This window comes from Molothrus ater, chromosome 1, assembly GCF_012460135.2.
Source record: "Molothrus ater isolate BHLD 08-10-18 breed brown headed cowbird chromosome 1, BPBGC_Mater_1.1, whole genome shotgun sequence".
Lineage (NCBI taxonomy): Eukaryota > Metazoa > Chordata > Aves > Passeriformes > Icteridae > Molothrus > Molothrus ater.
In genome coordinates, this window is record NC_050478.2 from 149200953 (window position 1) to 149218654 (window position 17702).

Here is a 17702-nt window from a genome sequence, read left to right on the forward strand (position 1 = left end):
TTAAATGGAGATATTTGAGTATCTAGCAGAAAGGCAGAAACTAAAAAATTACCACTTATCCAAATGCATTTTAACCAACTTCACTGAATTTCCCCTTGTATTTTGGGATTCATGTTATAGGATAACACACCCTTGTAAGGAAGTGCCTTTAATAATTACAATTCACTTCTGCCATTAAAGTTTGCAATTAGTGTAAAGCAGTGATTGTTGAATCAGCCTAAATCCTCAGTCACTCAGCAATTTTTGATGCAGTGACAAATTTACTATCAGCGTTTCTCACGGCTGCTCCCTGAAAGAAAAGAGCCTCCAAGTGAGGGTTTTTCTGCTGCCTCTGTCTTGTGTTCAAGGCAGAATGAGCTGGGAGCAGCTCTGGAGGTGTCCTTACCTTTCTGAGGCCTGATGATGAAGGACTGCGTGGCGCCGTTGACCAGGCGGCAGTAGCCGTCGATCAGGTCTGCCATGTTCTCTGCAATGGTTAAGGATGGTGCTGTCACTGTCAGAGGCTACAGAAGGGAAAAAAACAAGGCACCAACAAAGAGGAATTATTGCAGTTGCAGCCACTGAGTGGAACAGCTGTGTCATTGCATCAGAACTTTACACACGCCTGCAAAGCTTAAACAGAACAATGTGGGGGAGCAGGGAGATTCCTGCTTGAGCTTTTGTGCAGCAAATTTCAAACAGGAGGTTCAGAAAGCACAGCTGGTAAAACCCTCCACCTAATGTAGTGTTAATTTGGGCTTCTGAAGTGTAAACCACTGTTGAATACAACTGCTATGACTTTCAGGGTTGTAATTAAGACAATTCTGAAGAACTTGCTTATTCCTTGAAGCTCTCACAGGTGGAATCTTTTTTCCCCACCCTCTGCAGCAATTTGTTCTTTGTCTAAAAACAGCCCTTCCCAATTTCAAGAAAGATTTTTCAAAAAATAAAATATGTACAGTGAAAAAGAGATGAGAGACATACAGGCAAGCTATAAAGTTCAATAGCACCATCATTCATCATTCCCTGCACAGATCTGCCACCCTCCCTCAATCCTGCTCTTCCACTGTTTTCTGGTGCACTGGACCAAGGAAAAGATTTGATTTCACTTCAGCACTGCTTCCATGTAATACAAGGGAACAAATTTTCCTTCTTTTATATTTTGTCCTTACATAAAAGTGGAATTGCCCTGTTTCCTCTCTAGGATACAGTACATATGCACCGGCTGCTATTAAATTGCATTTAAGAGCTACTGTGTTCATATTAAGCTTCTTCTGTGAACATCAAAGTCTACAAGCACCAGATGCAAAACATAAAACATGAATGAACTTTAAATTTATTTTAAAACCAAACCCAGAACAAAAGTCCAATATAGAGAATATCCACATTAGGAGTATGCTACATCTCACTACTTGCAAGGAAAAACAAAATAGCAAGTTTATCACCACATACAATATCAATAACATACCTCAGGTGCACCTGCTATCTTGAGTTGCAACATCCCTTTTCTGTCCTTGTCTTCACTGTTTGAATACTGAATGGTTTGCACTTGATTGAAATCTGCTAGATGGGTTGGCTGCAGAAAGACAACACCAAAAAATAAGGGAAAAAACCCCAAAATTACAGTAAAATAGCCTGCCTTAATCCCTGGTGTTGCAAAAGCACAGGGAGACTTTGATCCTCAAATTACAGGTGCAGAAATCTGTTCTCTGTTTCTTTCTAGAGTTTCATTGCCACTCACTCCCAACACACACAGACATCCAGAGTGGCTGGAAAAGGAACCCAGCTCCACTGTGCCCACAGAGGTCACTGTTGAGCAGTGCCAGGCACGCTCTGAAGTGGGAACAACCTCTTGGGTGTCAACAGAGAAAACTCAACAGGTTAAAACCACATAGATCCTGCACTGACACATTCCCAGCATCCCTCCAGACTGCTGGAAAAGGTTTGTTCTTAGCTCTGTGCTCCTGATTTCCCCATCTTTTCACTGCTTTTGAATTCATTTCAATAGAAGGGTGGACATGGGCTTAGCTTAAGTTGTGATTGTAAAGTTCCCAAACATTTTGCTCAAGGATCTGTCTGGACAGAGCTTCCTTGCACCATGGAGGTGCACAGGAAACACTGAAATACAGCTGGAATCAAGTAAGGAAAAGGCTGTGAAGGATATGAAGAAAGTAAATAAGCAGTGCCTGCACAGATGTGCTCACCAACTGGTTAAACAAGCTCTGCATTTACACATTCCTAAGAAAGAGAACAACTCAGAATAATTCACATTTCATTGGTAAAAAGTCCCCACCAATGCATCAAATTCTGCAATTGAGCACTTCACTGGGTAGAAAAGCCAAAAAATTCAGTGCTAAAGCTGACACAGTCTTTGTACCTAACACCAGAGCCTTTCCTCTGATCCAAATCACAAATTAATATCTGACAAGAGCTGTACATGCTGAGAGCTCCCAGCTCTGCTGTGGTTAACCCAGAGATCAGCCTGGTCACTCCCCTTTCTGTGACATCCAGTTCACAACAGGTCATGGTTGTTAACACAGTGACTGAGAAAAAAAACCCACAAAACAGAAGCAGACTTACATTTGCACCCTTGTCTGTCAGGTAACTGATTCCTTCTTCTGGGCCAATTGCCAGTTCCACTGAAATAATCCAGCTTGACTTGGGAGTCAAAGGAGAAAGGGCAGAATTTCAGTAATAAGACAAGGCCTTGCTATTGAATACTATAATCCAATGTGGTAATTACAGGTTTTAGTAATTAATATCTAGAAGCTTTTCAACTCTTCAAACAAAATTATACTAAAATCAAGTAATTCTGTAAGTGGCAAAACCCCTCATGACAGGTTTCCTGGGGATCTCTGCTACTCAAACTGCATTTCCATACATTTTATCTTAGGTCTACATGAGAATTATGGATTTCCTGTATTTCCTCTTCTTATGAACATTGATATTCAAGTTCTAATTTCTGCTGGAGTCTCCATTTTCACAAACCTTCCAAACTTGGGACCCTTCTTCAAAATTTTCACTTGAAATAGGTAGAGATTAACAACTGAAAAAGTGCTTGAGTTTCACAAAAAAGCACCTATAAAAATATTTTATTTTACATACAATTCTTACCCAAGTAATGAATTATGATTTCTTTTAAACAGTCAATGCAGAAAGTTCTAAATAAAATAAATAAATACCATTTGTTGGTAATGAAATCCAATTGTCTCTACATGAAAAAAGGAGCAATAATAAGCAAAAAATTATTGCAGAACCAAGCAAAAGCAATTGGACTGAAAACTCCAGAATGGATTCTAATGACTGTCACATTCCTCTACTTACACCAAGAGCACATTTGAAGCATTCCTTGTCAAATCTGTACACTGGAGAGAGGATCTCAAAGAACTTCAAAATACTTTCTTCTCTATTGAGGTTGGCAAATTGTCGAAATGTTTGTTGGATTAATTTCCGTAGTGTTTTGGCCTGTGTATTAAAACATTTGGAGAATAATTATTTAAAATCTACTAGCTGAGGGATATTTGAAGAGTTTTGGTCACTTAGTAGTACTAACAGTGTCTTTATCAATGAAATGCAGACAATTCTCAAGGAATAAAAAAAGCTTCAGAACGTAAGCAGCAGTTCTGCCTTTTAACTTTTGCTTAGGATCAACATTAGTTCTGCTGTATCACAGAGATGGTATCTAATAACATTTTAAATAAGTTATAATAGGAGACCACATGTTAACCCTTCCAGGAATATTTGCTCTAGAGTTCCTCATTTCTCTCAACTTCTGAACTGTGTCCCAACACAAAAAAACCCAAACCAATTTATATCTTCATATGAGCTTCTAAACCTAAACCACCATTCTCTCTCTTACCTGGCAATAAAAAGCCAGCTGTAGCTGTATCTTAACCTCTACACACAATAACCTAGACTATCCATAATAAAGTGGATTCTTTCAGTCTGATAATAAGCAAAAAACCTCTTTCAATATAAATAGCTAAAATTTAAATAGTAGACTGAATGTAAGAAGTAAAGCAAAATTTTAAACTGAACTATATTAACTATGTTGTCTACCACTTTATTACCTGTTTTCAGGGTACAAATAATCACTTATAGCAGCACAAAGGATAGCTAAACTAACACTTTAAAAAACTGAATTATTGTCTGTACATAATGTATAATCCCTGAAAGGCAGCCACTCATATGAAAATAAAAATAAAAACAGGGCCTGAGAAGCAGCATCTCTAAGATGCCCCCAATCTGAACAAACCATCAAGAATTGTGAATAAAAACATGTCTAAAGTGACTGAATGGCCTAAAAAAAATCCAGTTCTAAGTCATCTTCCAACTACCAACAATGACAGAAAGCAAAACCATCCTTATCTTTGCAATATGTCAAGGTTAAGACAGGAATTACCACTGTTCCTCCATGCAAACATATCTGAATGTCCCGTTTTAACAGCAGTAAAACTCTTTATTCTCCCACACTGCCTGTTACCAGCCCCAGGCACTACACAAATACCAACTTCCTTTTGTCGTTAGCACTTCCAGGCAGATTAGACACTCATTTTTAGAAAGCCTTTACAGAACATTCAGAAGTCAAAATAGCCAGAAATGTTTCTGTGGAATGTTTAGGAGTTACTCCAGTAGCAGTAATCCAAGGCTGTTGCAGATTCACAAAATGATCAGTTTTGCAATGATGCATACACAGGCTGGGAAAAAAAGCCCTCTCAGCACATACTATACTGTCAAATTAACAAAGAAATCTGTAACTTTGGTGTAATTTCAAATGCTTTTGTCACTTTAGCAGACCCAACTCTCAGATGGACCATTATGGAGGCTGCAGAGCCTTTGGCAGTCAGGAAACTTCCCTCGGGCACCCAGAGCTGCCTCAGGCTTTGTAAGGACTCAGACACTCCACACTGGAGCTCCCTGGTATCTTTATTTTTACAGAGAAAACCAACTTCAAGGCAAGTGCAAACCTCAGCCTTAGCTTATCACTGGCAAATACCAGGAGCAAGACACAACAAAATAAAAAAGCATTTGCCAGCTCAAGGTGTCCCAAGTATTTCAGCTACTCAGCTGATTAAAGGTTCTGCCCATGGGTTGTCTTCCTGACCAACTCCAGTATCACATTTCCTGCCAGGAACACTGGCATATGTTATCTGGCTCTTTTCAGTCCACCAAGAAGAATGGGTCAGTTTAAATTTTAAGATCATGAGCAAGGTGTAAAGATAGAAAGTCCATTAGAGTCACAGGCTTCTTTGGGTTGGAAGGGACTTTAGAAATTCCATCATGTTCCAGCCCCCTACCATGGGCAGGGACACTTTCCACTGTCCCAGGGTGCTCCAAGCCCCATCCAGCCTGGCCTTGGACACTTCCAGGGATGGGGCAGCCCCAGCTTCTCTGGGCAGCCTGTGCCAGGTCCTCACCACCCCCCCAGGGAAGAATTTCCTCCCAATATCGCATCCAGCCCCACCCTCTGTCAGTGTGAGCACTCCCTGTGTCCTGTCACTCCATTTCTTGTCCAAAGTCCCTCCCAGCTCTCTTCCAGCCCCTTTAGGCACTGGAAGGAGCTCTCAGGTTTCCCCATGATTTTTCTCTTTTCCAGGTTGAACAGCCCCCAAAACCACACCTCTTCCATAACAGAAGCATCTATCAGAAATATCTGCAAAGAGCAACTTCAAGCAAAATGCACAGAAAACCTGCTCTTAAAAGTATTTCTAAGAACCATTGTTTTGTTCCCCCTCTGTGTTTGTTCAAAGCAGAGAGAATTGAGAGAAATAATTAATTTTGTATTTCATGGCTACTGGGAACCCTCCTTTTCCAGCCAGTTCAAATTCCCTGCCTTTCACCAAGTGGAAGAGCAATTTAAGGTTTTGGACTGATCCTGTACTACTCTGAATAGGGATTTCATTTTCACTGAAAAGCAGACACATTTCTTCCCTTGTTTTTCTTCTTCATATGTCCAACATTTTTCTTCACGTCTTTACAAGGTTCCCACTCAGCTTCACCTTCTGGCAACTCTTGCTACTTCTTTCTGCTATTCTCCCCACTTCAGGATTTCCAAAGTGCAGTTTTCTTGGTCAGTCAGTTTTCTGGCTCCATAATATTATTTTTGAGACAGTTATTCATACTTGTACGTCTGGAGCCTTTCACCACAATTCTTCCCGTTAGCAGAAAATACAGTTTCAGATAATTGCTTAAATTAAAATGCAGAGGGGATTACTTAAATCCACTTGACTTCATTAGCTTCTGATTTTCAAAAGTCTTTTGAAACAAAACCTTGTCATGACAGACCTTTTGTGTTTACCCATTTAAATTACAATGCAGATTCTTTCCAAATCTCAAGTTGAATTCTATTATTTCTATAAAGCTCCACTGCTCACCAAAACCAGCTCCAAAATAGCAATTTATGATTTATACTTTCATGTATGAATTGTAAGAGACATTTTACCAGGACATTCATATTGAGGTGGCTATAAATGTAAAATACTTAGTGACCATTCTTAATCCCCCTTTTCAACACACTTGAGACAAATTTGCATTTTTTACTCTGAGAACATATGGACTTCAATGGCAGTGAGATTCAAGGAACGTTTATAGTCTTAGCTAGGATTAACCTAAACAGAAATTACTGGAAATCTTCCTTGAATAAGTTGGATACAGTCTTGAGGAAGGAAGGCATCAAGTTTATCAAGTTCCCAGTAAAATATTCTTTTTTTTTACATGTTCCCTTCATCTTTCTCCACAAGTCTCATTTTTATTTTAGGGAAGGAAGAGAAAAAAAAAAGTTATTTGATCCAAGAGGCTCCAAGGATTTGTTCTGCACTTTTACCCCCAAGGTTTGAGAGGCAGAGCTGTGCCCTTCTCACAGCAGCTCAGCAAGGCTGTGTGAATCACTTTATCCTTGTCCTGCCAGCTGCATGACTGGGATTCACATCCCACCAATCCCACAGACAGCTTGGATGTTTCTTCACAAAGCAAAACTGCACAGCAACTCCCTTAGGACTGTACAGTGAAAACTATAATGCAATTTCTAGATTTCTGACACTTTACAGCAGTACAGGATTGATTGGGACTGTAATTACCTTCACTGAATCTAGTAAACTCTTCGGGAAAAACCGTCTCAAACCAACATCTTTCCTGAAAGAAAAAATACACACAGCATTAATACCAAAAACATTGTGCAGTGTCACATTTCTCTTTTCAAGGTGGTGCTTTGGGTCTATTTTTTGTTTTGTTTTTAACTAGCATATATGATTACTAAACCATTTTCCTAACAAGGTCCTTGGAAACTTCAGAGTAACAAACAGACTACCACTAAAATTCTAACTAGAGCCACTCCAACATCAAATGTGGCACAGCAGCATCTTCTAGTTTAAAGCCCACAGATACTGAAGATATTGTTGAAATTGTAGAAATATTGTTATATTCTTACTATTATTCAACCAGGTACCTGTGTGGAAAGTCTGTTATTTGAAATGGTGGCTTGGGCACAGAGGAGTTTTGAGAATAAAAACTGTTATTTGTACATGTTTTAATACTTTCAAGCATATAGAAATATGAAACATAGAAATAGCATATAATTTCAAGCATACAGAAATAAATATTCTTAGAACACGTAGTCAGGTGAGAAGGGAACACCATGGAAGTAGAATACCCTGATAAACCTCTATTAGAATGGAGCAGAAAATAGAAAAAGAATTCTAGAATGGTTTGGTTTGAAGGGACCCTAATGACCATCCAGTTGACAGGGACATTTTCACTAGACCAGGTTTCACATTTCACTAGACCAGGTTGCTCAGAGCCCCAACTTGGCCTAAGGAATCCAGGAATCCATAAAGAAATACTCATGGTATCACCTCTCTGAGAATGCTGAGTGCAATTCCACTACTGTTTTACCCTTTGAAGCACTGTAATTAAGGGGTTGTTTAAATTTCTGCTATTATTTTATACCCATATTGAGCAAATTAAAATTACCAACTTTTTCTTGCAAGCACTCTCACTTTTTGCCACTGTAAATCAGGTGACTGTGAGCTCAAAATTTACAAACTGAATTTATCAAGCTCACGTTCACACCTATAAATTGGGTTGCAGTCCTGGTTTGAAAACCAGAGCCAGTAAATAATTCTATGCTCTGATGTGCTGCACAAGCTTATGTCTGACATGTGTTTGTGTCACTACTACTGAACATCAGCTTCAAACAAAGGTGCTTGAGAAGTTGCCAATGACATTAGTGCAGAAGACACCACTGAACAACCAAGTGTAAAAAAGGAAAAATAAGAGAAAAATATAAATAGGAAAAGGATTTATAGCTCAAAGGTGTTACTGACTTTTTTCCTTTAAATTTAGGATGTTACCATCTCTTTCAAACATTCTTATCTGCTTCTGGAACAAGTATGAAAGTGAGCTTTCCATGAGTGTATGCTTTGAACATCCACAGAAATACATCTGGAATTCTTACACTTGGCAAAGCAAGGAGAAGCTGTTAGCAGGCAGAGATATTCAGGATTTATTTACTGCTACCTAACAGCCCAAGAACAAAGCCAACACTAAAGTCAATATAAAAAGCTCACTCAGAGGAATAAACCACGGTATTTTTAAAGCTCTCTGAAGATGAGTAGCATACAGTTTCATACTAAAAACATCCTCAAGCAGGAGGAGCAGAATGTTCATGTGCAGCACTGGCATCTGTGCAATGACAGTAAGCTGCAGGATTATAAAACTTCATAAATGTTAATTCCTTCCATGCATTTCTTCTCAAATGCAAATGATACTTGGTTTATTATCCCACACAGTTCAATGAATCTAACACACTATTACCATCTAAAAAATATGCAAAGACATTTTGACAGGGATATATTAGTTTAACATTAAGCATTTCAGAGAGAGTCGGTGCTTCTGAAATGAAGCACCTCCCATCACCCTGGTATCCTTGATTTTAACAGTCCTGCAGCACAGGGAGGCTGCCACAGCCTCATTTGATTCATTACCAGGACAAGCTGAGCAGCCTTTTGTACAGATCTGGGAGCAACAAACTGAGAAGAAATTCTTATGCAGAGTACAACAGAGCACAACTCTTAACAAAACTTGTTAATGAAGCATTTCCTGTATTTAGCTGAGACAGCAAATTTATTTACTAGAGGAGAATTTAACAAAAAGAACCACACAGATGTAATGCCCTGGACAGCAACAACTGATGGATACCTATAAATAAGATAATAAACACTGGAAATTGGAATACAATACATACAAACAGCTTTACACACACAGCCCTACAAGCTCCTTCCCAGCTGTGCCGTGTGGGGGTGGGATGGCCAACAAGGGAGACACCAGCTCAGGGCTCTGCATGAAGGATTCAGCCATCTGGTTTCTGATTGCCAACTAGAGATAAGCAGCACTGAGAGCCTGTTCATGCAGTTCTACTACAGCTTTGTACTTAACCTCATCTACTCCAGCCTACTTGTGGGCTTAAATCTGAGTTCAATTTTTTAATGTACAAACCTCAATTGGATTAATAAAACACCAACTACAGGTAGGTGATACTGCTTGTCTTACAATGATAAGCAGCTTTAGGCAGCATATATCATGTATTTTTCACCTCAATTCAAGTTATAACAAAAAAAAAAGTAACATTAGATTAACGTAATAGACTTTAACATGCCTTTTACCAAATTGTGGCTGCACCTGTTCCTTCCTACAGCTCCCATTTCTGTACTTGTAATTATCCCTGTTCTCACTAACGGGCCTCACATTTATCATGAAAAAATTCTTCTTTCACTCCATGAAGGCCCAACTATTAAAGGCTACTTAACAATTTGATCCCATCTACCATTCCCCATCCAGATCTGTTCTCATATGACAATCTGATCAAAGACAAATATACATGAAATACACATCTGACAAAGGCAGCCAAGGAGCAATCACCCCCAATGCAAAAAAGGGCCATTTAAAAATTGCTCTCAGCTGGTTAAGTGCCTCATGATGTACTAAAACCAGCAATCCCCCCACAAAAAAACACCAAAAAGCATCACTTGAGCAATAAATATTACTTGTGCAGTTAAACATTTATGGGCTATTAAGGTGATAAGATCAAATTAATGCATTTTGGGGATCACTGGCACTTTTTGCAGACCCTTTCCAGCTTGTAATTATCTGTAGTATAGTCAGTTTAAGGTGGTTTTATCCTTCATCTCTCCCAGCTAAATCCCATACAAATTACATCTTGGTCCTCAAAAAAGAAAAAAAACTTTTGAAATGCACAATTCTCCACATTCAATTCCACATGGCATTAAGCTGTTACATTTTGCATATCAGGGCTTTGTTTCACTATGCCTTTCACAGCAGCAATTTATTATTTCCTACCAAGGCAGTCACTGTTTGGAAAACACAGACTGAAGGAAAGAAATCACTGTTAAACTGAAAGCAGCACCACACTGAATCCTTCTGGAACTCTCACCTGTTACATTATTAATTTACACTTTGTGTGACCTGTTATGACCCTGCTTTCCTTTGTCTCATTGTTTCCAAAGTCATTAACCTAATTACTCACGCTTGTAGTTTCTGATTTGCTAAAAAATGGACTTAAAAATACTTTACTCAAGTTCTTACTTGAACCTATGTATGTAAACTACACCAACCATAACTCACATACTTTCAAATCTTTTTTATATCCCCTTTTAGCCCTATCTGCTCATCCCCTTTATTTTTATTAGTCTTTTCTCATTTTGTGATGTGTTTCCTCAACCAGAATATTTCTACTAATATTTCTATAGAAATTACACTATAGTATTCTATAGAATATTTTGATAGACAAAAACCTGAAGTCCTTAAAAAAATTAAAAGTCTCTAATTCAAACAAAATCAGTTTTAAAAATATGAATAAACAAAGGAGCACTACAGAAATACTAAATAAGCAGGCTATCCATCAAAGTTATCTTTACCTAGTAATATCATAGATCCCTCAAAAATCCTTGTAAACTTATTCATTGCTGTATAAAATCTTACATTCCTCCTCCAAATGCTCTAATTTCACATCTCTAAAAGTTAGCACTAATTTGTCATTAAAAACAAGATGAAAAAAATGGAGACATCACTGCTGCAAGAACCTTTTATCCCAATTTTGTGTTAAACTGTACAGGATCTTTTCACAAGGGTAATTAGCAGAGATGAGCACATCATTGTTGCATGTGTGTCTGAAACTTTATCCATTATACAAATACAAATAAAACCAGTTTTCAGGTTTTTGCTAAAAAGCTGAAGGACTTTGGCTTGTTTGCACTGAAGCCATCTCCTGTACAACATGAATAAATAAACAAAATATTTCATTACGAGAATGATCCTTGTGCTTCTTAAAATTTGGGATAGATAAACAATAACCTTGCTAATTGCAAGGTCACATCTCAGAAAATGCCCACAGTGAGCAAACAGAAACAAAAACAATATCACAAACATTTTCAAGTAACTCAAACTTTACCACAAATGAGTCACAGCTGAAGAATGCAACTGGGCACAGAAAAACACTGAGCAATAAAATCACCTCACTATCAGAGCTGGTGAATCCCATAAACATTTGCAAAAGTGCTGAAAACCAAAGTGAGCCTCCTGATCAAGTTTCAACTACTCCAAACCTGTTTCTCTGGAGAGTTAAAGGCATTTTTCCTACTTCTACATCTCAATGGGCTTCATCATCCATTTCTTACATTAAAGCATTTTAACCACCTTGATGGAATAGAAAACTTTCAACAGAGATGTTCTGTCATTGAACTGAATTTATTGTTCCTGCTGCAGAGAAGGGACACTTCAAACCTCAAGCTAGAGCACAATACTTACTCTAACACTTCATAGTTGGACTTCTTTTCTAATGCATTGCCTCTCATCTCTCCGTAGGATCTCCTGAAGTCAGGAAAAATATTTGAAAGCAACAATTATTGGATAATTCAGCCTAAAACTACAACATCAACATAATCAAAACTTCCACTCAGCATCAGATAACATTGGCAGAATGAATTCAAAGGTAAGTATGAAGTACATTATTATTCTACCTCAACAGATCAGATTTTATTTTACAAATTAACTGCATTTTCAGAACCACTTTAAACCACTGCTGCTACCAAAAGTGACCTAACCTGGCCTTGAGCAGCTCCTTTCCACCTCACACTGCACTTCCTCCTGAGAGCCCCCTGTGCATGGAACAGGGAGAAGCAGGGGAAGCAGGGAATGATGAAAACTGCTCCAATCCAGCAATGCTCACATTAACAAGTAAATTAATAAACAGGAAAGCTTTGTTAGGAGAGGGCTGAGATCATCGTTGTCAGAAAAAAATGGACCAGAAATGTTCATTCTAAGAGTTTCACAAGTTCATCTATGAGAAATAGCTCATCAAAATGCTCTGAAGAGCCACAGCTTGAGAGGCAGGGAGAGGTAGGAAGGCAGGACCTGGCTGACAACATAATCACAGATTATTACATTCATCACATGTTTTGAAAAAAGGCACAATGATTTTGTAAGTGCATAAGGAGTTTGCAGTTACACAAAGAATTTTTGTTTTCTCTGGGGCTACCAGCAAAACTTACAACAAAGGCATCAGGTACTCCTGTGATACCTGGGAAATTTCATAAACCTAAATTTTGTTTTAATTTGGAAAAGTACTGTTCAAAGGACACTTTTATTCTCTCCTAACAAGTTTACATTTGTCATTAATTTCTTATCAATTTTACTTCTTCTCTAATCTCCCTGTGTGAGACATCAGTTCAACTGAAGCAAATGTTTCAGGCTGGAAATTCTCCATAAATTAGCAAAAACCCAACACATGCATTTCAAAGCTGGGAACTCTCTCAAGGATCTGTTAATCTGATATATTTATCTTTATTTTCCAGCTGTCTATACAGTTGACAAGAACACCAAAAACACCCAAAAGGATCCTTAAGATTTAATCATTTCAAAACAGCACGTTAAAAACCGAGTAAATACAGAGAGGAAAGGTAGCAACATTTATCTATAATTACATTCTTTAGCTGCAGGATTTATACATGCAGAATCACAAGACTATTTACTAAATAACACCACAGATGCATTTTTTTTTAAACATACTTCAATGTACTCTACAGGCCTTTGAATTATTCAGATGAAGAACTCACCCAAAAGGCAGTATCAAGATGTAATTAATTAAAATTTTAAAATAATGTTAATTTAAAAATCACTAGAAATGAGTTACAATACAGTCTATTCAGTTTTTCTTCTGACTGCTTCGTAGCAAAAAAGGTCTTATGATGTTTTATTCAACTCTACTGGTCAGAAATTGATGAACTTTAAGCAGTTTCAAAATTAATGTATATATTCTGTCAGAAAGATGTTGAATAATAAATTAAATTATCAGCTTACCGGATTTCAAGGCAACCTAGTTTCAAAGCAATTTCCTGGTCCACTTGATCTGCTATTTCTAACATATAGTCATTTTTCACCTACAGCAAAAGAAGCAGGTAGGCATCACAGAAAGATCAGTTCAGTGCCAACACAGACTAAAATACTCCCCAACAACTTTCAAATGAATACATCTTAATTTTCTGGAATGACAATTCAAAGTCCAGGAAGAGAAAAAAGAATTTGTGCTCATATTCTCCACAAATGAGCAGACACAATTCTCCAGAAATTTCTTTGGGAAGAAACACATTTTGACCACAAAGAACTTGATTGAAAAATTTCTTGTGTATGTCAATATTGCCTATTTTTTATTAAATATAATCAAAATTCAGAGGGACTAAGCAGATGGTTACACCTGCATTCCAGCTGGGAGAAGGCAGGCTGTGTTCTTGAACCACCCTGGTCAACAGGATTTAATTGTCTAGGCAGATCTAATCATGCAAGTAAAGTGATAAATGCCCAGGAATTACAGTGAAAATAAAAACAGAAGAGAAAACGATGTACAAACTGTAGTGCACACTGGCATAAAATAATGCTGAACTAGCAAGAAGAACCAAGAGTGAAACTGGGTGGTGATCATCTACAGTAGGAAACACTTCAAATCTTCATCTTGTTTTATTTACCAGCATGGATGTGGGCAGAATCCTATTTTTAGGTAATATTTCACCACACTGGAGTAAGAAATTTATACAGTACTAACATCAAAAAATTCAGGCAGTAAGAGAGAACAGAACCAGTTACCAAGAACTTCACTTTGCAAATCTTGCACCAGTAACAAATATCAGCAGCTTTTCCCTAACAGTTCCTGCTATCCTCTTATGAAACCTCAAATTGCTATTGAGATCCTGAAGTTGCAGCGAGTCCTGAAATCCCACAAAAAATCCACGAGACTTTGTGGATCAAAGAGGAGATGATGCAGCACATTTCACCAAGTGGGTTTGGTGAGTGATGACAAGTTGTAAGAAGAACTAGTTCAAACTACTACTGCAAGGAAATGCATAAATTGGGAGGTAAGGAAGTACAGCAGTGGATCCAACAGCTGGAGGTGTTCTCCACTCTGCATTCTCCTTGCAACATGTGAGCATCCACCTCAGCATTCCCTCAGCACCACTGTGGCAGCTGCTCCTGCTCCAAACTACAGACAAAGCCCTAAAAACATCCTGGAACTGAATTGCATGAAAAGTTTTAATTTGGTATTGAAAGATATGAAAGAAGAAATACGATAAACTGTGCAAGAATAAGAAATGAATTATTACAATAGCTGAAACATGAGAAAAAAGCTTCTTACATTTGAATTCATACAGGCACTCAATATGACAAAATAATGAGCTTTAATTCTTCTCAATTCAATTCCTACAAATACTAATGAGACAGGAGAATAATTGCCCTTCAGCATCATGTAGTGTGCTATTTGTACACACATATGGAAATAATAATTCTGTATTCCCCATAGTAATAGTATACACAATATGAATCCATAATTCTCCTCTTCATTATGCTCACAACTTTAAATAATTGGATTTAGATTGGATATTAGGATGATTTCTCCACTGAAAGGGTGGTCAGGGATTGGAAACAGACTGTGCAGGAAAAGTGGTGGCATCACCATTTCTGGAGCCATTCAAAGTGTGGCTGCAGCTCTTGGGGACATGGTTCAGCTGTGGATGTGGCAGTGCTGGGTTAGTGGTTGATATTCCAAGTCTTTTACAACCTAAACGGTTCTGTGATCCTATAAGCAGCAAAATGCAATAAATTACACCAGGATCTCAATTCATGAGAAAGGACTGTGAACTGCTCCTGCACTAAAACTGTCAGACAGGAGCTCAGGGCAGGTAAATCAGAATGGAGTTTCAGGCTGCACAAACTGTTATAAATGACCTCTGCAAACACACGTGGGTGGTTGACAACAGCACAGCCCTCCTCACCCTCAGGTCTATGTGGGATACCTCAAAATGAAAAAAAAGTGTTGAACATGGGGTCAGATCATACATGGATACCCAAATTCCAGAAATTCCCATGTCCTTTTTCTGAGAATTTACCTTCATGTACAGCCCAAACTACTGCACCTACCAAGTGAAGCTGTTCACCAAATCCCTTGGCTGACCTGCCCTACACCCACCCAAATCAAATACCCATTGACTGATCACTTCTATTTCATTAAACTGTTCTTTTCTTTTTTTTTTTAAACCACAAATTCAATTTTTTCAACCATTTCAACAATTTTGCATCACCAGGAAATTTCAAAGCCGTTATCCTCCTATTACTTGAGGTATTCAGACCCCAAGAAGAACTGGCTGTAGCAAAGTGATTTTTCAGTCCTGACACACAAAACCTCCACTCACAGGATGATGCTAATTTAAGGCCCAGTGTATTATGATCAAATGTGGATTCATTTATCTTCACAGCTCTTTGCCTTGTGAGTCCCAGTGCTTGATTTGTTAAACTAAATACTTTAAGAGCATCTCCAGTCTCCTGCAAACACGATTTTAAAACGCTGCTAGCCTCCTATTCCATAAATAAATAAGCAACATTACCCAAATATTTAAAGTTTGGGGTTTATCTCCTCTTGCCCTGCAGCTTGTGAGCTTTAACAAATTCCAGTCATGTTCCCAGTTTGACTCTGCAACTACAGAAATCAGATATTGACTAAGAAAATGTACAAGACCATCCCCCATTCCAACAGAATGAAGGGGAAAAAGAAGTATTTTATATTATGTACACCTACTTATTTTAGTGTTTAAACTTTGTGAGTTATAAAAGATTATAAGCTTCAGGAAACCTGTGGTGAGAATCCAGTGGTCTGGATTTAACAGTGCCTTACTATGGATAGCCAAAGGTGCTTGGATCTTCCCTTTTTTCATAAACCTGCCTGCACACATTCTTCTTTCAATTCCAGCAAGGAAAAAAAAAAAAGCAGATTCAATTTCTACTCCTAGAATACCAATGAGAACTTCTCTTATCACCTTTAATTTTGCTTGACTATTCTCTTTGAGATGGCATCAGATCAATGTATGAACTAATGCCTGTGCAGAGATGAGATAAGAATTTCACAGGAGGTTCAGCACAACCTCCTAAGGAAAAAGCCTGAGCAAATATTAAGTGGAAGAGACATAAGAGATAATTTAATGGTAGTTAAATGCACTGTCACAAGGCAATTGAATAGTTTTCCAAGAAGCCTTTTGTGTTTGCTCAATTATAACTTTTATTATTATTATTATTATTGTTAATATAATTAAACGAGAGAAATGAGAATATTTTCTGGGTTAGACAAACAAAGCCCCCATCTTCAAGAGCACAAAGCCTATATACATACAAAGGCACAAAAACTGAACTCTTAGAAATCTTAACAAAACCCATCAGGTTTTTTCTGACTACAAATTCAGAAGTATGTTAAGAGAGAGGATGAATCCTTCCCTGTGGGGTTTGGAGATCCTGTTATCTGTGAGCTTGTCACACTCCCTGGCAGTGTGTGCAGACCTTTGGCTGCACCTCCTGTGGCTTGGAAATTTGAGTAATTGTGCAATACCTGGAGAAGCTGAAGAACACATCTGTCCATATGTACACAGATATATAAACACACACATCCTTTTCAAGCAGATCAAGCACCACTGCCATAATCTTCTCTACAATTTAATTGCTCAGAATGGGATCTCTCCAAAGGCCAAACCAGTAAAAAAACCTGTAGGGTGCTATTTAATACAACTTAATTTCACCTAGTTTGTAAGACAAAACTAATTAATATAAACTTGTCACACAAATCTGATTTCAAAAAAGCCACCCCAAAAGCCCAAGTGTCCAAACAAGAAATCAGAGCAGCAACTCTTGATCTCTTTCTCAAGCTCAACAAAGCCTTTAAGGTGCTCCTGCTAAACCTGTGTGCCACTACATCATTTACACCCCATGCTGGAGACCAGATGCTCTGGCAATGATAAAATCACATGAAATCTGTATTTATCTCCAATACTTTATGGTCACAATGTCACAGCAATAAAAATGCAGAAAGATCAACAAGGCAAACACTTGGACTGACACCAGGATTAAGAATTCAAGTGTCAACACTGCTAAAATCCTGTATACTTTTTATTTGGTAACAATCCAAACCCAAAATATGCTAACTGAAGCAAGTCACTTCGGTGTATGTTGCTTGTAACATATTTGCTTCCACTGAGTTACTCATTTTGTATTCCCACATAATGTGCTTATCTCAACTCCCTGAGAAAAATACATTGGAGAACAGTTTAAAGGAGGACAAGAGACAAAAGTAATTTATTGCTGCAAACTGCTGTGCTGATTTCAAGAACCTTTTCCCTTGG

The 17702-nt window shown here is 38.0% G+C and overlaps 1 protein-coding gene across 7 annotated transcripts in view; it reads right to left on the reverse strand.

Annotated features, from left to right (window-relative positions):
* Positions 1 to 17702, reverse strand: part of PTK2 (protein tyrosine kinase 2) — a 189659-nt gene that overhangs the window by 61646 nt on the left and 110311 nt on the right. For all 7 annotated transcript variants that reach the window (XM_054516825.1, XM_036378832.2, XM_036378838.2 and 4 more), the window contains 7 exons: positions 13351 to 13430; positions 11800 to 11862; positions 7056 to 7110; positions 3304 to 3444; positions 2560 to 2637; positions 1448 to 1555; positions 386 to 503 (listed from right to left, as the gene is read on the reverse strand). In XM_054516825.1, coding sequence (XP_054372800.1) covers positions 386 to 503; positions 1448 to 1555; positions 2560 to 2637; positions 3304 to 3444; positions 7056 to 7110; positions 11800 to 11862; positions 13351 to 13430 — 643 coding nt within the window. The remainder of the gene's footprint in view (positions 1 to 385; positions 504 to 1447; positions 1556 to 2559; positions 2638 to 3303; positions 3445 to 7055; positions 7111 to 11799; positions 11863 to 13350; positions 13431 to 17702) is intronic.